Genomic DNA, 24,595 nt, shown 5'->3' on the forward strand with positions numbered 1-24,595 from the left:
GTACAACCAGAAAAATATACAACTTTTTCCCTTGGAGGTAACAGTTAGAATCAGGAAAAGAAGTGATGATGAGGTAATTGTAGTCATATGAGACTACTAACAGCCCAAGCTGTGGTGTATAATCAACAGGAAATTAAGAGGATGAGAGGAGAGAATGAGAGGAGAAAGAGAAAAGAAGAGAAGAAGATTTCGAAGGAAGGATTTCAGAAAAGAAGAGGATGCTTAATCTGCCGCCCCCCTCTTTCTATTTATAGTAATTCTGAAGTAAGGATAAGATTGCTTACATGGCAAAATTAAAGTCCTAATAAAAGACTAACAACTAATTGTGGACTGACACTTAAATAACTAGAAGTTGTATACGAGTACAATAGAAAGAGGTGGGGACCACATCGGTGGTTTCTACACTCCCCCTCAAGTTGGGAATAGATGTTTGTCATTCCCAACTTGCATAGATCTGCTTCTAACTTCTTCTTTGAAACTGCTTTGGTGAGAAGATTAGCAAACTGCATGTTGGAGCTGATATATGGAAGACAGACTTCTTGAGATGCAACCCTTTCCCTAGTAAAATGTCGATTGACTTCAATGTGCTTGGTTCTGTCATGTTGTACCGGGTTATGAGCTATATTAATAGCAACCTGATTATCACAGTGCAACATTAGAGGTTTTTCATAGGTAATACCCAATTCATCAAACAGTGATTTCAACCATAGTATTTCAGCCACACCATTTGCCATGGACCGATATTCAGCTTCAACATTTTGTTTCTTACTCCAAGAAACAAGGTTACCTCCTACAAAGGCACAATATCTAGAGGTAGACCTTCTATCATCAACACAACCGGCCCATTCTGCATCTGTGTAAATTTCTATCTTCATGTGATTATTATCCTTAAATTGTACACCTTTGCCTAGACACCTCTTTAAATATGCTAATATCCTCTCAACAACAAGTAGGTGGGTAATTCTGGAAGAGTGCATATACTGACTAACAACACTGACTGCATAGCTGATATTTGGTCTTGTAAGACAAAGATAGAGTAGTTTACCAACTAATCTTTGGAACATAGCTTTATCTTTAAGAGGCTCTCCACCTTCTACACTAATCTTGTGATTCTGTTCAATAGGTGTATCAACTGGCTTAACACCCAACTTTCCTTTTTCTTCTAACAAATCAAGGACATACTTCCTTTGAGAAACAAAGATTCCATGCTTGGACCGAGCTACCTCAATACCCAAGAAATATCGTAGCTCTCCCAGGTCCTTTATCTCAAATTCTTGATGGAGAAGTTTCTTAAGAGACTCAATTTCACTGTTATCACTCCCTGTTACTACAATGTCATCCACATATACAGTAAGTAGAGTCAAGGAAGTATCCACTTTCTTAATAAACAAAGTGTGATCTGATTGGGCCTACACATAGCTAAACTTTTCAAGGGCTTGTCTGAATCTATTAAACCAAGCTCTGGGGATTGTTTTAGTCCATACAAAGCTTTATTCAACCGACAAACCTTCTTACTTGTCTCTGTACTATAAAAACCAGGAGGTAACTACATGTACACTTCTTCTTGCAAGTCTCCATTGAGGAAGGCATTTTTAACATCCATTTAGAACAAGAGCCAAGAGTAACTTGCTGTAAGAGATAATAACACTCGGATAGTGGTCATTTTTGCTACTAGTGCAAAAGTCTCCAAGTAATCTATACCATAAGTCTGAGTAAATCCCTTTGCAACTAATCGGGCCTAATACCTTTCAATGGAATCATCAGCATTATGTTTCACAGTAAACACCCATCTACATTCAACTGGTTTCTTCCCTTTGGGTTGATCAACTAGCTCCCAGGTATTGTTTCTCAGAAGGGCATCCATTTCTACTTTCATTGCATCCTTCCACTAAGGAGTGGTCAGGGCTTCCTGTACTATTCTAGGAATGGGAATATCAACAATGGATGTAAGAAAGGACTTGTAAGAGGGAGACAGGTGATCATAGGACAAGAATTGTGAGATACAGTGGGCTGTGGATGAGGTTCAACGGCGTTTGCCTTTACGGACTGCAATGGGAAGGTCAAGGTTATTCAATGGAAGTGAGGGCTTAGAAGATGGAGAAGGTTCAACAACAGAAGATTCATCTGTAATGGGAGCTGGAAGAGATGTAGTACCTGGATCTGGATCTTCAGAAGGAATTGGGGCTGGCTTGGACTGCTGATGACTGAAATCAACCTGCCTCCATCGTTTGTGATAAACTCTCAAATCCCGACATTTTTGACAACCCTACCCATTACACCCCTCTTCACTCAATGGAACAGGTAAAGGGACTTCTGATGTGTTAACCCCAACCGTACTACTCTCCCCCTGAGAAGAAACCCTAGAGTAATAAGGTACATCCTCAAAGAAAGTAACATCCATGGATACAAATCTCTTTCCTGAAGTAGGTTCGTAGCAGTATCCCTTTTGAGTTTGTGCATAACCAAGGAAAATACATTTTGAGGCTTTAGGGTCAAATTTGGAATAGTGAGGGCCAAGAGTTTGCACGAAGCAGTTACAACCAAAGGTTTTAAGAGAGACAAAAAACAATTCTTTATCAGGATATAAAAGAGTGAGTGGAGGTTTCATGTCAAGAACCTGTGAAGGAATTTGATTGATGAGATACATAGCTGTGAGAATGGCATCTCCCCAGAAATGTATAGGCACATTGGAGTTGAATATGATACTTTAGCTACTTCCAATATGTGCCTATTCTTTCTCTCAACCACCCCATTCTGCTGAGGGGTATGAGGGCAGGTACTCTGATGGATAATCCCATGGTCAAGAAAATAAGAGGCTAGTGATGTTTTAAAGTATTCTCTCACATTATCGGATCTGAAAATTTTGATTTTTACCCCAAACTGGGTTAAAATCATCTGATGAAAGGTCTGGGTTAGGGTAGGGACCTCATCTCGAGAACGCATCAAGTAGACCCAAGAAAACCGGATGTAGTCATCAACAAACAACAAGAAGTATCTGTACCCCCCCATAGCAGTGATGTGATATGGTCCCCAAACATTGGTATGCACAATGTCAAAAGGAACACTACTTCTCTTATTACTTAATGAATAGGTTGTCTACAATGCTTTGCAAGCTCACAACTTTCACACTTTAAACTAGACATCTGGATAGATTCAAATAAACTAGAAACAAGCTTTTCAAAGACCTAAAGGATAAATGATCCAATCGGTTATGCCAAAGCATGACTTGACCAATAGACTGAGAAACAAAAGGCCCTCTAACTTCGCTACCTTCCCACTGTGAACTTCCTCCAAGCAGATAGATTTCATTTGTCTCACGGCTAGTCCCAATCACCTTCCTTGTCTCCAAGTTCTAAAAAACACATCGATCAGGAAAAAAGGTTACTGAGCAATTCTGGTTTTTAGTAATGCTGCTAACTGAAAGTAAATTGGTGCTAAGTTTAGGAACATGCAGAACAGAAGACAGGGAAATGGCACTAGACAACTTGATGTCTCCCTTGCCAGAAATGAGAACAAGTGATCCATCAGCAATAAACACCTTGTCTTTACTAGAGGATAAGTGATAGGTAGTAAATAGTGAAGGCAAACCAGTCATATGTAGACCTGTTCATAGGCCGGGTGGCCCGACGGGCCGGGCCGGGCCGGCCCGACTTGGCCCCCGGACGGGCTTGAGCATGTGTTTTAGCCCGTGGGCTTGACCTCGGGCCTTAAAGCCCGAGCCTGACTATTTTACGGGCCGGGCTCGGGATTTGTTAAAAAAGCCCGGCCTGAGCCCGGCCTGGCCCGACTTTTCCTAAACTACCTAACCCTAACCCTAAATACTTAAAACTTTTCTTTTCATTCTCCTTTCTCACTCTCACTCTCACAGAAGTGGCTCTCATTTCTCCCTCTCAACTCTCAGAACCGGTGAACCCAACCCACCTGCGAACTCAGTCACCGACGGCCGACTCCACCAGAAGGTCCAGAACTAGTCATCTCTCTCTTTGGCGGTGATCTCTCTCTCTCTCTCTCCCTCTCTCTCTCTCTCTAGCTGTCACCGTTTTCATCTTCTTTCTTCTCATTCTCAGTTCTCTCTCCAGCCAGCGACCCAACGCCACCAGAACCCAGGCGCACCGTTTTCATTCTGCGAACTCAGGCACTACCGCACCGGCAGCTAGCACCACCAGATCTAGATCGTCTCTCTCTCTCGAGCGGTGAGCTCTCTTTTTCTCTCTCTCTCTCTAGCCGGCACTGTTGTGTGTTGTCATCTTCTATTTTCTCACTTTCTAGGTTTCTATTCTCACTCTCAGACTCCCAGGAATCGGCGAACTCAACAAGCACCATTCTCTCAGACGGCACCGGCGCTCAGACTCCCAAGTCGGACTTCGGGCTTTTTTGAGGGCCGGGCTCGGGCCTGAAAAGTTTATGTTAATAAAGAGCAAAAGCCCGACCCGAGCCCGGCCCGGCCCGACCCATGAACAGGTCTAGTCATATGATCAGATGCACCTGAGTCTATTACCCAACAATGTTTAGTGTTACCTGGAGCTGAAGCATGATAAGCCGAGGCCCGTGTACCTGAATGAGCAAATGCTGAGGTGGGAGGAGCTGATGTTGTGACTGGCTGAGATGATGACGCTGAATTACCAACCTCCTTTTCCAACTGAGTCAAGGCAGCTCGGACAGCAGCTAGAGTATCTAGTGGTGTTGCTCTTGTGCCTGATGAGGCTGTACAATCAGTAGTAACAACTGTATTAGCATTCCCCTTTTTGTTCTTGAGTTTGCGGGAACTAGATGAGGATGTAGCTTCCTACAGGTTTCTTGCAATGTTCACATATTAGGTCCTTCTTGTCTTCCTTCTTCATATCTCTCTCCTTATCCTCCCCAAACTTGGGTTTAGTTGCTGCCAAGGCTGATTCAAGTGGTGAATGCTGTAACATAACTTTCCTTCTACTTTCTTCACTGTGCACTAGAGAGTAAGCTTGTGATAGGGTCACATTGTCTCTTGTTAGAAACTGTTGTCTTAGAATGTCATACTCGGAATTCAGACCAACTAGAAACTCAAATACCCTATTGGTTTCAACCTGCTTTCTATAGGTCTGTGCATCCTTTTGGCTTTCCCACTCAATTGTATCTAAGTGATCAATCTCATGCCACAAGGATTTCAAGGTGGAAAAATAAACCGAGATTGGCTTCTCTTCTTGCTCAAGGTTATTCACCTTACATTTTAGCTCATAGGCCCTAGCAACATTGAGGGGTTGGGAGTATGTTTCTTTCATGATATCCCAAATTTCTTTAGCTGTTTTTCCCCATAAATAATTTCGGATGATATGTGGCTGCATGGAGTTACACAGCCATGTCATAACCAAATAGTTCTCCTGAACCCATTTGGTATATATTTGCTCCTCCTTGGTTGGTTCCTTGACATCTCCCTGTAAATAACTTAGCTTTCCTCTACCCCCAATAGCCATCATAGCTGATTGGGCCCACTCTAGGTAGTTTGACCCATCAAATTTTATAGTGGTAATCTGAAAACTGTTCTCAGGTATGCTACCAGTACCACCAGCCCCTAAACAGTTATCCCCTTGGCTCTTAAGCTCCATTCTTTGTCAAGAAAAGATTAACAACTGCCTTTTGTATCACTGAGACTAGGTAATTACACCCAGAGTTTGCTATCAACCAAACCTACTTTATCCTTCTAGGTCGGAAATCCACCCAAAAAGGTAACCTTTCAAGTACAACTTAGAGTGCAGGGCTGAGAGTGCAAGACTGAAATTAACTGCAGCCCTAGAATTGGCGACAGTCAAGAAACTAGAATATTGAACCTAGAACCAGTCAAAGGTCAAGAAACAAGCCAAGAACACAATTAATGGCTAGCAAAGGAGGGGATCTCTCAGCCGCACCTCTTAAAGTAACCAAAAAACTATTCTTTTAATGTATCAAGAACAGTTCAAGAGGAAAAAACTTTTAGTCGAACCTTTGAAATAACCAGAAAAGGTAATCTTTTTAATAGAAAAGATTGACTTACTTCAGAAAAACTCTGGCCACAACCTTCAAAGATAAGTTTGAACCCTAATCTTGAGGGTTCTTCCTTCCGACTTTTTGGCCGCAACCTTCAAAATCAAGTCTGAACCCTAATCTTGAGGGTTCTTCCTTCTGATTCTTCCTGATTGCTGGTCATCTTCTGATGCTTCACCAACAATCTCCAAGACTTAGCCGATGATCCTTTTTGCTGGAAATTTTCCAACCCTAGGAAATTCTTATGCAGCCGGCCATGTCAGACTATCATAAGATTTCCTAGGTTGGCTCTGATACCATGTAGTTGTATGAGACTACTAACAGCTCAAGCTGTGGTGTATAATCAATAGGAAATTAAGAGGATGAGAGGAGAGAATGAGAGGAGAAGAGAAAAGAAGAGAAGAAGATTTCGAAGGAAGGATTTCAGAAAAGAAGAGGATGCTTAATCTGCCGCCCCCCTCTTTCTATTTATATTAATTCTGAAGTAAGGATAAAACTGCTTACATGGCAAAATTAAAATCCTAATAAAAGACAACAATTAAAGTCCTAATAAAAGACTAACAACTAATTGTGGACTGACACTTGAATAACTAGTAGTTGTATACGAGTACAATAGAAAGAGGTGGGGACCACATCAGTGGTTTCTACAGTAATCATTGATGAGACTTATCAAGTTGAAAAGGTTGTTGACATTGAGAAAGTAGTTGGCAAGGAAGTGGAGGTTAGCAAAACCTTGGGATTATTCTTCTTAGGAAGGGTAGAGTTTGCAAGGGAAGCATTCAGATCAGTAGAGGAAAGGAATGATGAGAAGGAGAGACCAGACTTTTCAATGGATGCTGGTTTTGTTGTTCCATTGGACTAATAGAAGGCAATATCGGTTGGAAGTGAAGAGGAGTCTGCGGGGGGGATGGAGACATTGGAGAGGGCTCTGGTTTCACACAGGTGTAAGGTTTTGTGTTTTAAAAGCGCAAGGGACAAGGGCCAATTTGCACTTGAGGCGAGAGCATGCGCCTTTTTGAAGCAAGGTGCAAAAATACAAAAAATTGCTAAAAAAATGTTGGAAAATTAAAAAAATGCCATTCATAAAAAAAATTCAAAAAATGCCAAAAAAATAAAAGAAATGCAAAAAAAAAACATTAAACATAATATTAATAAGAAATATAAACATAATTTTTTAAATTTTTTAAAAAACCTATTATCTAAAATTAAAATACATAAACATAAAATGTAAAGTGTATTCAAGTGAAAATTTAAAAATAAAATCAAACATATAAAACATTTTCAAGCATGTAAAGCCCACAATCTCTTTTTTTCTTCAATTGCATTACTTCAAGTAGCTAATGTGATGTAAAACATATTACATTCCTAATTCTACGAGTCCCCTTTGTGCCGCGGCCCTTGAGGCAAGCCCAAATAAGTCCGTGTTAGGGTCCTAAATTCTTAGTTCTCACACAAAAATAATGATTTTATAATTTTAATTGCTTTTTAAGAAGATATTTTAGTAGGATGAATGAATGGACAACATTACCAAATAGGGGGTTCCAGTGGAAACCTCCATAACCATTTCCCTATAGTGCTGATTTCAACAAATTGCGCTCCCTATTCCAAGCCCTCCATGCTCCTTGGGTCTACTAACTTTCTCCCACTTTACTAAATGGTCCCTCTTCTCGTCCCCTGGTTCCTGAAGGAAATCTCTCATGATCGTCTCTAGCGAACTCGCAACTCTAGCTGGAATCCTAAAGGTGGACTGGTAGTAAATAGGTAAATTATCTAAAGTTTCCCTAATCAAGGTTATTCTTCCACCCACTGAAATGTAATTTCTTTTCAAGAGTGCTAATCTCTTAAGCTGTGTTTGGTTTGAAGGAAAAAGTAGGGAAAGGGAGGGAAAGGTAAGGAAACCAATACAAGCTTTGTAAAGGTTTCCTTACCTTTCCCTTCCTTTCCCTACCTTTCCCTTCAAACCAAACATAGCTTTAGTGAATCTCTCTACTACCAACTTCAAAAATCTTTTGTCCTTGGGTTTCCTCCTAGTGGAAGACCAAGATAATCCAATGGCAACATCCTTACCTCATACCCTAGAATCTCTTCTAACATTCTTAATTCTTCCTCTACATTAATCCCTACTACATATCTCTTCCCCAAGTTCACTCTCAGATTAGAAATTGATTTGAAAGTAACAATGATATCCTTCAAATTCCTTAATTCCTCTACATTATGTCATCTGCAAACTGCAAGTGGGTGACTACCACCTCATTTCTGCCTACCCTCCATCCTCTAAGTGGTGTTTTGGATTCTTGTGCTGGTATTTTAGGTTGTTAAACTTTTCCATGGCCTATGAGCTGTCTTGGTTTCTCCAATAGGTGAGAACCCCATGTCTTGGAGAAACTTGCATTGTGGAAGAGAAACACTGTTATTCTCGAGGGGGAAATGTCATTTTTCTTAAATATACTTCTTTTAGCCTCTTTGTCAATTTCTTTCTTGTTTTTGAAGCGCTGGTGAAATTAACTAGAAGGTTGAGGAAATCAGGCAAGGTTTTCTGTGAGAGTCTGTGGGTACCTAAAAGGATTATCATGTTAACTGGGGCATAGTTAGCAACAAGTTAGCAAATAAAGGCCCTAGGAAGGCTATGTTTAATAATTACATCCTTATGGGGCAACTGGTTGTGGAGATTCCTTCTGGATTATGGCGGGGTGTGGCATAATGTAGTTTAGAGCATTCATAGTATAAACTCTAATGGTTGGGATGCAGACACCTCATTAGGGAAGCTAGATCTTTGATCATGAACTTGAGTGCTTCATTCAATTGAGTTCCAAGATCAGGATACTCTATTGCTGATTCATTACCAAGGGAAGGAGTACATAGAATTGGAGGTCTTACTCTATTGGATTACTATATGGTCTTCTCATTTTTTTCCTTTTCTTTTCTTTCCAGGTACTCTTGTGGTTTTGGGGGAGAGTGGCTTTGAGATAGCTCTTTGTTATGCTTGTTTTGTGAGGGTTAATAGACTTTTTTCTTATTTTGTACACTTTGATCTTTTTTCAAGACTGGTTCCCATATTCTTTTTAAATACAGTGCCTGATTGGTTACCGATCTTTTTTTTTTTCCTGACCTGACATGTGTTTATTAAGAACTGCTATTTCCTGCTTGGGATTGTTCTTAGTACTTTCCCTTCACAATGTCACTGTTGGTTGAGAATGGTGCTAATGTTTTCTTAAATGCTTGGTGTCTTTGGCTTCAGACAGATCCTTCTGCAGCTTTGGAAGAATGCCTTATTTCTATACTTGTTCAGATAGCAAGGCATTCCCCAACATGTGCAAATGCAATAATGAAATGTGAAAGGCTTGTTCAAACAGTTGTTGACAGGTTCATCAAGAAGGACACAGTGGAGATACATCCTTCTGAGATAAAGTCTGTAACCCTCTTAAAGGTAAGAAAGATATAGTAATTCATATATCTTATGTTCAATTCTTATGTTCAACTGTGATGCAGACATTTGTTTTTGTAAGCAGGTATTGTCACAATCTGACAAGAGAAATTGCATACATTTTATAAAGAATGGCATTTTCCGTAATACAATGTGGCATTTATACCGGTATGAACTTTCTATTGATCAGTGGATCAAATCAGGGCAGGAACACTGTAGACTTCTGTCTGCATTGATGGTTGAACAATTGCGCTTTTGGAAGGTTTGCATCCAGTATTCGTATTGTGTCTCTTACTTCAGAGATTTTTTCCCTGCACTATCCCTGTGGTTGTGTCCCCCTATGTTTGATAAGCTCATTGAGAACAATGTCCTCAGTGAATTTGCTTCCATCACCAGAGAAGCATACCTTGTTCTGGATGCCTTGGCCAGAAGACTCCCATATCTTCATTATGGGGAGGAACTCAAAAAGCAAACCCTTGATTCTGCTGATGAGGATATAGAGACATGGTCTTGGAGCTATGCTGGTGCAATGGTTGAGTTAGCTCTGAAGTGGATATCCTTGAAGAGTAACCCCTTTATATCTAAAATCCTTGACTGGCACAGAGGAACCACTACTTATTTTGCTGTCCAAGATTCTTCTCTTAGTTGTTTACTGTGGGTGATTTCAGCTGTCATGCACATGCTTTCAAGTGTAGTTAATAGAGTTGCTCCAGAGAATACTGATAGCCTGGGTAAAAGTGGTGGTCGTGTGCCATGGTTGCCAAAATTTGTCCCTAAGATTGGGCTTGAAATTGTGAATAACAGATTTCTGAACTTTTCATCAAGTGATACAGAATATGTAGAAGCTCCTAATGGCAAGGGTTCTTTTGTTGAAAACTTATGCCATTTGAGACATGATGGTGATAATGAATTATTACTTTCTGCTACATGTTGCCTTAAAGGACTGGTCCAACTTATAGTTTCTATTGACAAATTCATTCAGGTAGCCAAGAATGAGAATATTAATCCATCCTCCCAAGGATGTAGCATCTCAAGAGAGGGTAAAATACTAGAGGATGGCATGGTAATGTGGTGTCGGGAAGAATTAAGAAGCCTACTAATTACTTTCATGAAGTCAGTGGATTCAGGATGGCAATATGTACAGTTCATTGAGGTGTTTGGTAGAGCGGGGCCTGCTCCAGGAGTTGGACTAGGTTGGGGTGCCTCTGGTGGAGGGTTTTGGTCCATAACTGTTTTGCTTGCACAAATGGATGCCTGTTTACTTGTTCACTTGCTTGAAATCTTTAAGATGGTGGTTGAGAAAGAGATCACAGAAGTTGAAGACATGACATTCAATCTACAGAAGATAAATTCTATTCTAGGAGTCTTTTTGATTCTTGGACCAAGGAATAAAATTATTATGGAGCAAGCGTTAGATATCTTACTTAGAGCCCCTACCCTAAAGTACCTTGATTACTGTGTTAACCAATTTCTTCACCTTGCAAACGGTATCAAATCATTCACCTGGAAATATAAGGAAGAGGACTACCTTTACTTCAGTAAGATTTTATCTTCTCATTTCAAAGAGAGATGGTTGTCTGTAAAGAAGCCTAAAAACAGTAGTGATGTCCATAAACTACATAAGAAAGTTAATGGTGTATTGGAGACCATTCATGAAGACTCTGACATAACTTATGGGACTGATAATCATCCTTTTTGCACTTCTTTGATAGTAGAGTGGGTTCACCAGAGACTGCCACTTCCCATGCATTGGTTTCTCAGCCCTATCTCAACCATTTGTGACAGCAAAGCTGCTCTTGAACTTCCAAATGCTTTCAACAAACAAAATGACACATCTTCACCTTCTGATGAAGTTGTTGCAGTTGCGAAAAGTGGTCTCTTCTTTCTTTTAAGCCTTGAGGCAATGTCCTCTTTCTTATGCAATAATGTCCAACAGTCACCTGTTTGGGCCATACCACTGGTTTGGAAGCTACACTCTTTGTCCATGGTCTTACTTGTTAAAATGGATGTGATTGAAGAAGAGAGAAGCAGGGATATATATAATACTTTACAGGAGTTATATGGGAAGATGCTTGATGAGTCAAGAGGTAGTAGAGATATCCCTCTCATGGAAAAGGAGTGTTTAGTGTCAGATTCTACAAAGAACTGCAAAGTAGAATTTCTAAAGTTTCAGTCTGAGGTTCATGAAAGCTACCCTACATTTATTGAGACTTTCATTGAGCAGTTTGCTGCTGTATCTTATGGTGATGTAATTTATGGACGTCAAGTAACAATGTATTTACATCGCACAGTTGAAGTGCCTGTCCGTCTTGCTACCTGGAATGCACTATCTAATGCCCACATCCTTGAACTCTTGCCTCCTCTGGAGAAATGTTTTGCTGAGGCTGCAGGATACCTTGAACCTACTGAGGTATTATAGTTTGTTTGTTGCTAATTTGCCAAAGATTTCCTCAGTTTGCAACTTAATTCTAATTTGTTATGCTATATTTATGGAATATTCTGCCATTAGCAGAAAAAAAGGTCCAGTTTCTTTAATAAAACTAACATTCCTTCAATTTCTAAACATTAATATGATATCTACCATTAAGGAAACAGCGAGGAAATGCCTTTTTTTACCATTAATGGATAAAATATTTGCTTTATGCAAATCTTCTGAATGGATCTTATTAGAAGTTGATTTAAGGTGGTAATTTGGTTGCTATTGTGAACTATAAACTCTTTGCAAGACCATCTGGGGTCCATTCAGTTCTCTGTTAAGTTAGATGAGTTCAACAAAAGCAACATGACTATTATGAATGTGGGAGATATATTCCTATCTTTTTCTTCCCTTCCCTAGAAAACTAAAGCATGAGTTGCATCAGCTTGACAATTCTGAAGTAATAGCTTTTGTTGGTGTTTGGAAAAGAACTGCTTATAAATCAACCTTTCAACTGCTTTTCAGGATAATGAACAGATTCTGGAGGCATATATGAAGTCATGGATTTCGGGGGCGCTTGACAGAGCTGCAACTCGTAGATCGGTTACATTTATATTGGCACTACACCACCTTTCATCTTTTATTTTTCTCCATTGCACTGATGGCAAGATATTGCTTCGGAATAAGCTTGTAAAGTCTCTTTTGCGTGATTATTCTCGAAAGCAACAGCATGAGGTATGAAGTTCTGTGGGAAATGCTAACAGGGGACATTGAACTGGTTAAATGGGAAAAAGACTGAATTACATGGTTTTCAAAATCGGATTGGACCGGAAAAACCAGGAACCGGTCAGGTTTTGTTTTACTCCAGAACCGTTATTTCCCCAAAAACCATTGATTTGGTCAGCAAACCACTGACCCGGGCAGTTGAACCGTTGAATCGTTCAATGGTTCGACCGGTTTTTATTTTTTTGTCAGAACGGGCCATCCGTTCGGTTCGAACGGTTGAACTGTTTGACCTGAGAATCGGACCCCTGACTGGTTTGTTGTCCGGTTCGGTTTTAAAAACCTTGCTGAATTATATAATATACATGTCAATATAAGATGTGCAAATTAGATCGAAATATAGTTTGTTCAGGCATGAAAAGAAAAATGCACCTAGAAAGTTCTCTGTTGTACATTCATTTCACCTTGCTGATGGGATGGTTGGGACCTGGTGATTATATGGTGTTTGCCTATCTAGTTATCTTCTGAACTATCTATTTAGGTAAACCTAAATAGGGAAATGATCTTTTAGATCAATCTAAGGGACTTGACAAAATTAAGTTGACCTTGTCTTTATCTTGTGTTTTGTTAACATTCTTTGTTCAATGGATGTTTGTCCAATCACAATCTGATTCATCTAGTGTTCTCACTAATCATGTCTAAAAGATATACTGAAAACTAGTAAATTAATCTCTTAGTGACAGTGGAAGAGAGGCAACTGCTATGGTTTCTATTATGGGGCATAAAAAGTGCTTGTGGTAGAACCCAGAGATCAATGAGGCAGCAGGGCCCAGACACTTCAGCTTCAGCCCAGATCCAGGACCCAACTCAAATCCTGACTCACCGAGAAGTCTTCTACAAGTCACCTCTTAAATATGTATATTCTAGAAGAACATGTCGACACAGTTAGTTACTGGGTTGTTATTCTCAATAGAAATGGATGTTTGAGGCTATAAGTAGCTGTTTGAACTCAAGGAGGAATAACAAGAAACTTCCCTCCAATTCTCTCCTCTTCTGCTTCCCCCTCGCTCTCTCTCTCTCTCTCTCTGTCTAGGGCTCCCTCGAAGTAGCTCAATTTCTCTGATATGCTCTCAGACTTATCAGTTTGATTTGGAATGGATCCATATCTTTCATATATACATGAACAACATTGTTCCCTAAAGATTTTTGCTATGTCAGAACATGCCAAATCATCTTTATGATGTATTGTTTAGAAGCCTGTCTGCTTATCTCTGTTTATCTCAATATTGCGCACAAAGATGCATGATATGCACTTTCATTGTTGACACACAATGTCTTTTTTTCCTTATTTTAAAAATAAATGTATACACATTCACCTATCTTTTGGAGGGATATTAGAAAACCAATTTGAATTTATGCAGTGCAGTAGATTTTGTAGCTATTTTCTTAGGTAATTGATGGGAAAGTTTAGAGAAAACAGAATCTTCACATAGTTGTTATCTACAAAGAGAAAATGGAGTCCCTACTCCCTAGAGAGGCCATTTACTGGGATTTGAGAAAGCAAGGGTTTTTTTGTTGGATATACTTCTGCAATTAAGGATATGTAAAGGGGACAACTATTGCTGGAAGGTGTTTAAGCTTTCTATTTACAATATGCCTCTATCAAGTATCCACATTTAATTCTTTTTTCTATTTGCAATAAGTCTCTGACATGCATATAGAAGAGGAGGATGCTTGTGGTATGTTATTCCCATTCCTAACTGGAAATATTTTTAATTGATGAGACCGGAAAGGGGGTATACACTAAGAATTATGAGGAAGCCTAGAGTCCAGAGATTTCAAATAAGTTAAAATACATAGAATTTAGAATTTAGAATTTAGTAAATATAGTAGTAAAATTAGACTTAGTTAAGATCAATGTTGAAGAGATACCTAATAGTGATGAAGTTTCAGTATCTTGCCTTAATTATCCATAAGATGGAGAGGTTAAGGAGGATATTCTCTGGTAATTAGAGATAGATGGAAGGTGGATAAAGAAGAAATGTATTTAACATTTTAACCATATGTATGTTAATAACCTGATAGAAGATAGCTTAGCTTGAGGAGTGAAAGTTTCAGTTTGCCACTTATAATATTTGTATCTTCACTCCTTATTAGTATTTTACAAATCTTTCCCTTTAAACTCAACAAATTAAAGAACTGTAAATTCTCCCTGGTTATGGAATCTATATTACCTCATATTTAGGATTCAATGCTACTAAAAGAAATCAGAGATTTCCATGAAGTCATTGGGAGTATTTGAGAAAGAATGGAGTTTTCACTGGCAATGAAGTGGAGGAAGTTTTTGGCAAAAGGCAACCATCTTCATGAATGGAGAGATGTTATTATGTTTGAAGTATTTTTGGATGGAGCTATTTTCTTTGGCTGCCAGTCAGAATGGAAGAGCACAATGAAAAAGGAGATGAAATGATTTGTCACAGAAAGAAGGAAAAATAGCAAGGGTTGGGTCATGTCATGATTGCCATCCACAATCTACCTCCCTTCTACAAAAAGCCCCTTGGTTTGCAAACTCACACACCCCATCACCTTCGTCAACCTTTTGGGTAGGACCTTAGAGATTATTTTATACACTGCCAATAAGACTAATGGGATGGAAGTCCTTAATGTTCACCACTCCTTTTTTCAGTATGACGGTAATAAATGTGGAGTGTTTTAGACTTCTAGTCAACCTTTAGTTCACATAGAACTCATCAAACACCCTCATGATATCCTGCTTCGAGAAGGACCAACATACCTTGTAGAATTTCATGGTGAAGCCATCTAGGCCTGAGGCATCATCCCCCTCCACCTCATTAATAGCTTCCAAAACCTCATCTTCTGTGAAAGCCCCCTCAAGCTCCTTGACTTGATCCTCTTGAAGCCTATCAAATTGCACTTCCCTTAGCTTTGGCCTGGTCCTCCATTTCTACTTGTATAACACTTCATACTACCTCATAATAGCTTCTTGGATGCTGGTTTTATCATGTAAAATCATTCCACTCACCTCAATTTTGAGAATTGGGTTTTCTCTTCTTCTAGTATTGGCAATTTTATGAAAATAAGCTGTATTTTGGTCTTCTTCTTTCAATCACATGGCTCTTGACCTTTGCCTCCATTTCATCTCCTCCTGATAAACCAATCTATCATATTCCAGCTTGGCACATCTCCTCTCCCTTTGTTTTTACTGATTAAAATTTCCCTCTTCTTTCCCATCTTGGAACTTGATGACCCTTGTACACTCCTTTCTTTTAAGACCACTAAAGACATCACTCTTCCATTTTTTTTTTTTAATCTTAAGCTTCAAACCTTTCAACTCTGTGTGTGCTCATAATGTAACTGGCCAACTGATGTATTACTGGTAGGTAGAACTAGAAGGCAAGGTCGACGGGTAGCCTTGCTTCAAAGTCCAACAAAGTATGCTCTGAATCTAGGGGAAAAATGGAAAATCCAGAGGATAGTTTCTGGTTTTCTTATAGTAGCAGAGAACTACTAGAAAGTATCAAAAGATAGAAGAAACCACATGTTCCTCCAACAATGATTTCAAGAGAAGAAAGTAGCCATAGAGAAGAAATTAACACACTCAATTATCATTCAATTCTGCTGTTCTGGACAGATTTACATAGTGAATCTGTAGTTCACTCCTAATTAGAATCCTAATACTCTTTAAAATTAGAAACTCAAGAAAATAGAAACAAAAAAAAAATGGAAACTCCTAAAAGAGAAAGCAGAAAATAGATAAACTTCAAAATAGTAATTGGCTAACAATTTTCTAAACAAGAAAATCGTAGCTATAAATTAGAAACTGCTGCCAGTCTTAGTTCTTCTGATATTTTTTAGTAAATTTGGGATGCTCAGATTTTTCCAAAAATTGTTCTGCTGTATCCTCTGTTTCTGTAGAGGGCTGTACTGCATCACCAACCCCTTAAATTCAATAGGTTTCCACCACTTGTCCAACAAATGCAAAAAAACCTTGAACTTCCAGCCACAAGTGCTCGAATTTGAAAGGAGGTTGCTTCCTTGGTCTCCTACAACAGCTCATTAATATTGGCATATGATACGAGACAGGTTAAGGTAATCCTTCCTGCCTCACATCAAGAAACTCGTCCTCCCATTGGCTAGATACAAGGAATTTGCTAGTTGAACCAAAGTTGGTGAATCCTGGTTGTTTGACCATGTGAAATATGGTCTTGCAAAAGGCGGATTGATGAGTTCTCATTTGTCCACCAGATCTGCGAACTACCTCATACCTCTATTTTTGTGGGACCCCTATTCTTCTCATTAACAGAACCTCAGTGTTAAAATCACCACCTATTACCCATGGAAACTCCACCTTGATCCTCATGCCATTAATCTCGTCCCACATGGCTTCTCTTTGAGCATTGTCTTTTGGCCCATACACTGTGGTCAACCACTTAAAACCTTCGATATTTTGGAATTGCACAGACAAAGCAAATTGCCCTACCTCCTTGCCTATAGCCACCAACTCCCTAGAATCCCACACCATTAACACCTCCCTGCAGTGCCTCTGGTAAGAATGAATTTCCATTCACAAGGCCTAGGTCCCTAGATAATTGTAAATACCCCAACATCCAACCTTTCTATCTTTTTTCTCTTGCAAGTAAAGTACCTCTGGATTCAATTCCTTGAGAAAATTCCCAATAACCATCACCCTCGTCCTAGATTCAATTCCTTGCAAGTAAAGCACCTAGGAGCTTCTTATTGATGCCCTTTCCTCCCACCCCACCTCTCATCATCAAATTGCTCACTTGGTCATTAAGACCCCAGGCCAACCTGAACAGATCCCTGCTTGTGCGACTCTCCTTCCTTTTTCTTCCAGCATGTGCTACTTAAGCCCGTAACTGCATCTCCTTTGTCAAGCGCATGCTCAACTCCACACACTTATCTCGAGTTTAGGCTTCTAAAATCCCACTATTTTCATGGACCTCCAATGGCCCATGCACCCACTAACCTTGCCATTCTTTTCCCGCTACGTGTCACTGGCCTTCACCTCCCACCACAACACTTTTGCACTGCTCCAGAGGTAATAGAATTTTCTAGATGCAAATTCTGAATGACACTTTCAAGAACCTCTTCAAAATTGTATTTTAAAACTCAACACCTCTGGAATCCCTCCATCTGCCTCTATTTTGTTTGCCTCTCTTAGATTGTTTTTTTGATGAATAATAGTAAGTTTATTGATTCAAAAGCAAATTAGAGTGAGTTCATACATCATCCCAGTGAGAGGCGCGAGCTGCAACCCCTCTTTGAAACTTACAAGTAAACTAGGAAAGAAAAACAAGAATCACAACTGAGCCCAAAATAATTCTTCCCTATTTATCCCTTGCTTAGCTAACACATCTGACAAGGTATTTGCTGATCTCCCCACCCACTGTACAATGACCAACATATTCCTTGTCAACCAACTAAATTTCTTCATTTCATTCTTGTATTGCCACATAGCCTCTTCAGAATTTTTCAACCAACTCACCACCACTTTGGAATCCCCCTCGATTATTAGTTGTTGTACCCCCAGCTGGTTTGCAAATTGGACCCCTTGTACAACAGCTAAAAGTTCTGCCCTGATGGAATTCCCAATTCCCAAAGGACTTGAGTAGAGCAACAAAATCTCTCCCTTCTCATTTCTCAAAGCACCCCCCATTTCGGATAATCCTGGATTACCCATGCTGCTTCCATCAAAGTTCAACTTAATTGAGCCTTCGGGTGGAGGAGACCAGCTTGTAATTGATTTGGCCTTTAAAGATGAGCACCTTGCTACTGCTAACCAATTTCTCCAAATGTCATTAAAGGAGAATTGACAAAAGATTTCCAAGGTCTTCAGCCAATGTATTGCCCTGTTTAACACACAGTCTTTTAAATCTTGGTTGTTCCTTTCCTTATCTTGAAAAATTCTGAGATTCCTTTCTTCCCAAAGAGTCCAAGTCAAGGCAGCACGAGCACATCTCCACATAATTCTCCCTATTTTTGTAGGCCAATAAAAGGTAGAATGGTTGAAGAGCATGTGAACTTCTGCTGGTAGACTCCAACTACCCCCAAACAACGAAAGTAGCCAAGCCCAAAGATCTGCAAAAAAGGGACAAGATACTAATAGATGGTAACAATCCTCACCGTGAGCTCTACAGAGGATACACCAATTAGGAGAAATACAGAGAAAAGGTCTTCTCTTTTGTAGGTTGTCTAAAGTGTTACTTTCCCATGGAAAACTTCCCAACAAAAAGCCATAATTTTTGGGAGGACTGGCCTACACCAAATTTCTTTTGACGGAAAGGGTTGGTGAGTAGAAAGTTGAGAGATGGACTTGAAAAAATAAGCACAAGTGAAGGTTCCATTGGGTCTAGGAGTCCAAACCCTCATATCTGGCTTGGAGGGATCCAAACAAACCTGATTAAGACACCCAAGCAAAAAAGAAAGAGACTCAATTTCAGCATCCCTAAGTCCTCTACGAAAACCAAAATCCCAAGTAGGATCTAAGGGTGTTCCCAAGGGTGAGACAAATTTTGAGACCACCTCTTTTTTGTACAAAGAAATAGAAAAAAGCGAGGTGAACAAATCCTTTAACGGTGAGTCTCCTACCCAAATATCCTCCCAAAAAAGGATAGAGTTGCCAGAACAAACTTCATACCTGATAAAATTGAGGAATTGAGGAAGGGTGTTGTAAATAGCCTTCCAAGGTGCTTCTAGGTTAGCTTGCCTCGATACACCAGCATCCCATCCATTCTCTGACCTCCCATGAATGCTTCCCACCACCTCATGCCACAATCTCTCTCTTTCCAAAGGCCATCTCCACACCCATTTCCCTTACAGAGCTTGGTTTGCCTCTCTTAGATTGTTGACCACCGTTTGTTTCCCTTCAATCATCTCTCAGTCCCACTATCTTGATCTGTTAATGTGGAATTCCTTCTTCCTCCCCTCGATGCTTCTCCAATACACCAAAATAAACTCCCCTCCTTTCTGCTTTCGACAACATAGGGTACGTGAAGTTCCTCTTGATCTCCATCCACCGTGATCTCCTCCTTTTGGGATTGCACGACCCTATCTGTAATGCTTTATCTTCTCTACCTTAGACAACACTGGCCACATCAATTTCAGAATCACTGCATTTGCTGTTGTCAGTGGGTACCTACACTAGTGCACTTTCATTCTAATCCATTCTGAGTCTTCCTTGGCCTCGAACAAGTTATCAATGCAAAGGAAACCTTCGCAAATATCTCTGATGCTCCTAACTAGTTGCTCACTCCATAGATGCATAAGTAACCCGCACACTTGAACCCACACCTCCCTTGGTTCCTGATGATTGAGTTCTGAGCATCCCATCTCAGGATTCCAAGGCTCCAACTGCAATAGGGATTCTAATGCATTTCTGGAACCAACTTTCTACACCCTGCTAGCCTCCACTGATGGCAGGATGAACAGGAAGCAAGATGGCCCCAACCTCCTCATTCTAATAATGGAATATTCCATTTCTTATGTGCCCATTCTTGAACCTTCTCCACCTCTAAATCTTCCTTGTAAACTGATGCAACCAGGCATGAACACAGGTACTCCAGTCTACGTTTTCTTCCCTCCACCCCTACTACCAGATAAAAACTTTAGGTCCCTCCTTGTATAGACACCGCTGCCTCCATTCTCTACTTCTGCAAACTGGCCTTCTCCCTGTATGCGGAACCACTCCAACATCCACTGCTCTCCCTCCCCCAAAGAGCCATCCTCACACTAACTCAAGAAGCAATTATAGAAAACATCTGAACAAAGGTTGTGCATTGGATCAAGATGTTAAAGCTGTTTAATGTTTCTGTTTTTAGCCACTTAAAGGGTGGAATGTGGTGGTAATAAAAGAAAGAACTGGAGATCTGAGAAGGGAATATGTATGCTTGAGGCTGAATTCAAGGTGTAAATGTGTAAGAGAAGGGGATCATCATCATCTATGCATTATCCCAACTATATGATGGGGTGGGCTATATGAATCCTGTTTTTCCATTCCGTTCTGTTTAATGCCGTATCTATTGTTAAATTATGAGAGCTTAAATAATTTCTTACTATTTTGGCCGATGTCCTTTTTGGTCTGCCCCTAACCCTTCTATCCCCTTCAACTTGTAACTGATCACTTTTCCTTATAGGTGCTGTGGTGGTATTCTATGCATGTGACCATATCATCGAAGTCTACTTTCTCTCATTTTATCACTTATTGGAGCTACTCTTAGGTTCCTTCAAATGACTTCATTTCTTACCTTATTCACCCATCTCACCATACATATTTCTTCCACACTCGTTATTTGGACATGTTTCTTGACTTCCCAACACTTTGTTCCATACAGCATTGCTGACCTTACAACTATTTTATAGAATTTTCCTTTTAATCAAACTGGTATTTGCCTATTACATAGGACTTTTCATGCACCCCCTCCATTTTGCCCACTAGGGATGCAAACGGATTGGATTGGATACGAATAGTCCAATCAGACACTGTTCATGCTGGATCTGATCGGATCTGATAGAATTCGATGTGAATTTGAGTCCTATCGGTAAGTCAAATTAATAAATTATTAAAAGAAAAATAAAATATACTAATTTAAATAAAGTAAAAACCAAAAATACAAGTATTTTTTAATTATTTTCATCATATATACATGTTTTTTATAAAAAATAAATAATATAACAAATTTATAAAAATATAATATAAAAATATATTTATAAATAAATAAATAACATATATATGTATTATATATATTATATTTATAAATATATAATACATATCGGGTCAGATCTCGGATCGGATAGGGGGTTTGACCTGAATCCGATCCAAACAGGGGTGATCTGAATTCGACCCAATAGGATCGGATCAGACCATGATCCGATCCATTTGCACCCCTATTGCCCACCTTGGTTCAACAGTTCATTGGAACCAAGGTGCTGGAAAAGGTCATGTTATCTCTTGTTCTTGAATTGTAAGTGTACCCAACCAAGGTGCTGGAAAAGGTCATGTTATCTCTTGTTCTTGAATTTTAAGTGTACCCTGATTTGCACTCTGTTGTTATTAAGTTTACATTGCATTTATTCTGTTTTGCTCCTACTTATTTTAAAACCTCTTGTTTTTAATTTGGTGTTTTAAAAGCACTGGGTGCAAAAAAGGCGCATGGGTCAATTTGCGCCTGAGGCGCAAGGCGCAAAAAATAAAAAAAACCTCAAAAAATAAAAGAAATGCCCAAAAATTCAAAATAATGCAAAAAAAAGTGCCTCGCCTATGCGCCTAGGCACGCCTTTTAAGTCATTGACTTAATTTTGCTTTTAATATTTCATCAGTTTCATCAATTAAAACAATGTCATCAGCAAACAGAAAAGAGAAAAGGGTGGTGGGGGCACTTTGTACATATCTAATAAAGCTTAACAGTTATCCATCAGAAAAAAGGGAATTTTTATAGGATCTCTTTAGAAACTCATGTTTTTATGAGGCATAGTGTTGACCATAGTTTTCAAGGCGCCAAGGCAAGGCTAGGCGACAGGAGGGCGCCTTGTCGCGTAGTCGCCTAGGCGGGCGTCTAGGTGTCTTCTAGGCGATGGGTTTTTTTATGTAGAAAACATAGATCCTAGGGTAGTTCCCTAGGTACCATAACCATATTTTCTTAAGAATTATTCATAATTTTCATAAGAAAAGTAGAGAGTTCATGTTTAAGTATAGGAAATCAACATATTCATGAGAAGAAAAAGAAGGAAAAGAAAATTCAAAAAATATAGGGGCTGAACCCTTATTTTTGTTATAGGAAAAAAAGAAAAGAGAATCTGTTGATTAGAAAATGTGTAGTAGTAGTAGTAGTAGTAGTAGTAGTAGAAAATGTGTTGATTAGACAATATTTTAAGTTCTTCCTTATTGGTTCAGATTTTAAAGTCTTTGGGGGGTTCAATACAGCATTTAGCAATGTTTATATTGATTAAACCCTAACAAATAAGAAAATAATAGAAAGAAATAAGTATATAAACACACAAAATGAATATTTTAATTTAATAGTGCCTATTTTATAATTATAATGTAAAAAAATAAAGAATAAAAAATTATTTTATAATACATAGTACAAAACTGTTTGGTGATTAGGCGAGGCGAGCCTCAAAGGGCACCTTGTCGCCTAGGTGCCCGCCTAGGCATCGCCTTGATAACTATGATGTTGACTAAAATCCATAAATAGTAGTAGGGATAAAGATGTTGAGATTGTTTAGTGCTTAAACATGGAGAGATGAAAATAGAAATGAGTGTATTTGAGAGAAACTAGGTTAGCATCAATTAGTAACAATGTAATAGGAAGTAAATTGATGTTTTAGGCACATGAAATGAAATTTAGTCAAAGCACCCAAAAGCCATTACCCAATGTTGGTCCCAACTATCTGGGGTCTTGGGAGGGTTAGACTGGTTATAGTCCTAACCTTTGGCATTTTTGTACAAAGTGGCCATCCTCGGACTCAAACCTGCATTCTCACATATGCCAGCCTAGATTTTTACCATTACACCAAGTAATGGCCCCCAGTTAAAGCACCTGCTAGGAGTATGCTTAATTAAAAGTTCTACTAGTGCAAGAGGACGAAAGCAAAGGACAGTTTTATATAGCGAGAATAGATTATTGAACTCATATTTTATTGGCACTTATCACCATGGCCTTCCTTTACCTGGAAGAGAGCAAAGGACAGTTTTATATAGCGAGAGAACTGAGAATATTGAACTCATATTTTAATGGCACTTATCACCATGGCCTTTTATAGGACAGGATGGAGGAACAAGATTGTTGCTACCCTCACTTAGGTGGCATGAGGCCACATGAGGGATTATAGCATTTGACACCCCATATCCACGTCATATGCTAAAGTTCATTTTCCATCTCCATATCATACATCTTTACCTGGATTTGAACCTGTGATTGCCCAAACTGATGCATATCCATATTTAGGTTTGAGAACTATTAAACTTGGATGATATTGATAATGAAGATCATTGAACTTACTTTTATGTTTTTTTCTTTCCTATTTGTTCTTGGTTAGGTGTTGCTTTTTACAAGGGGTCTAACCACTCATTGGTTATTGAATGTGCATTTACAGGGTATGATACTGGATTTCATTAGATACAGAGAGGCAACTACAAATCGTGAACCTGTAAGTAAGGATGGTTCTTTACCACAAACTAGTGAAATGGAAAGAAGGTTCCAGTTGTTGACAGAAGCTTGTGAAGGAAACTCTTCTCTTTTGGTGGAAGTTGAGAAACTGAAATCATCTAGTAGAAGATTATAATCTGTATGCCTGTAACCTAAAGTATATATATATTTTTTGGTTTCTATTATCATGGACGGCATTACATTATTACTGGTCTCGAATTCAGTTCCAAGAACTTGCTGCAGTTAGGTTTGTTACATGATCATCAATGAGGACGAGGCTGGATATCAAGATTTGGGTACTTGTGTATAAAATGTATTTATATAAAAACAAAAATTATTTTGTTTTTTGTTTTTTTTTTCTTTTTTTCCCTGTATAATCTTGTCTCCGTTAGTATCTTGCTTTTTTTTTTTTTTTCCTTTTTTCCCTTTCTTTTTCACTATGAAGGTTGAGTAGATGTAGCAATACTTCTTTTTGGCTCTTGGTTTAAAATAATATCTTGAATTTACCAACTTAATTGGTTAGTATTTGGTCTTGAAAACTCTTTTACAATGTTGAGAAAACCAAATTGCAACCGAATTGCCGAGGCCATTAGTCCATTCGAACTGGCATGAATCAAATTGGGCATAGGGGTGTCAATGAACCGGTTTTGGGTTGGACCCTGTCCAAATCGAAAGTGATATGGACTCAGACCGGTCTGAACATGAATCGTCCATTCATAGAGTGGACCGAAAGTGGACAAAGCAGTTGGTTTGAACGAGTCTGCTAGTCCATTCATTTCGTTTAAAGCTTGGAAACTTTTGAAGGCTAGGGCTCGACACCTCCATTGTGCTCCATCCTCAGTCTAAAGA

The 24,595-nt window shown here is 39.1% G+C and overlaps 1 protein-coding gene across 1 annotated transcript in view; it reads left to right on the forward strand.

Annotated features, from left to right (window-relative positions):
- IYO (RPAP1-like, carboxy-terminal protein) overlaps positions 1-24,256 on the forward strand; it is a 43,890-nt gene extending 19,634 nt beyond the window's left edge. The window contains exons 7-10 of the mRNA XM_010274015.3: positions 9,233-9,421; positions 9,504-11,828; positions 12,360-12,569; positions 23,694-24,256. Coding sequence (XP_010272317.1) covers positions 9,233-9,421; positions 9,504-11,828; positions 12,360-12,569; positions 23,694-23,882 — 2,913 coding nt within the window. The 3' untranslated portion in view covers positions 23,883-24,256. The remainder of the gene's footprint in view (positions 1-9,232; positions 9,422-9,503; positions 11,829-12,359; positions 12,570-23,693) is intronic.
- Positions 24,257-24,595: the final 339 nt, after the last annotated feature.

The sequence above is a fragment of the Nelumbo nucifera genome, chromosome 7, assembly GCF_055504915.1.
Source record: "Nelumbo nucifera cultivar China Antique chromosome 7, China Antique-T2T, whole genome shotgun sequence".
NCBI classification, from domain to species: Eukaryota; Viridiplantae; Streptophyta; class Magnoliopsida; order Proteales; family Nelumbonaceae; genus Nelumbo; species Nelumbo nucifera.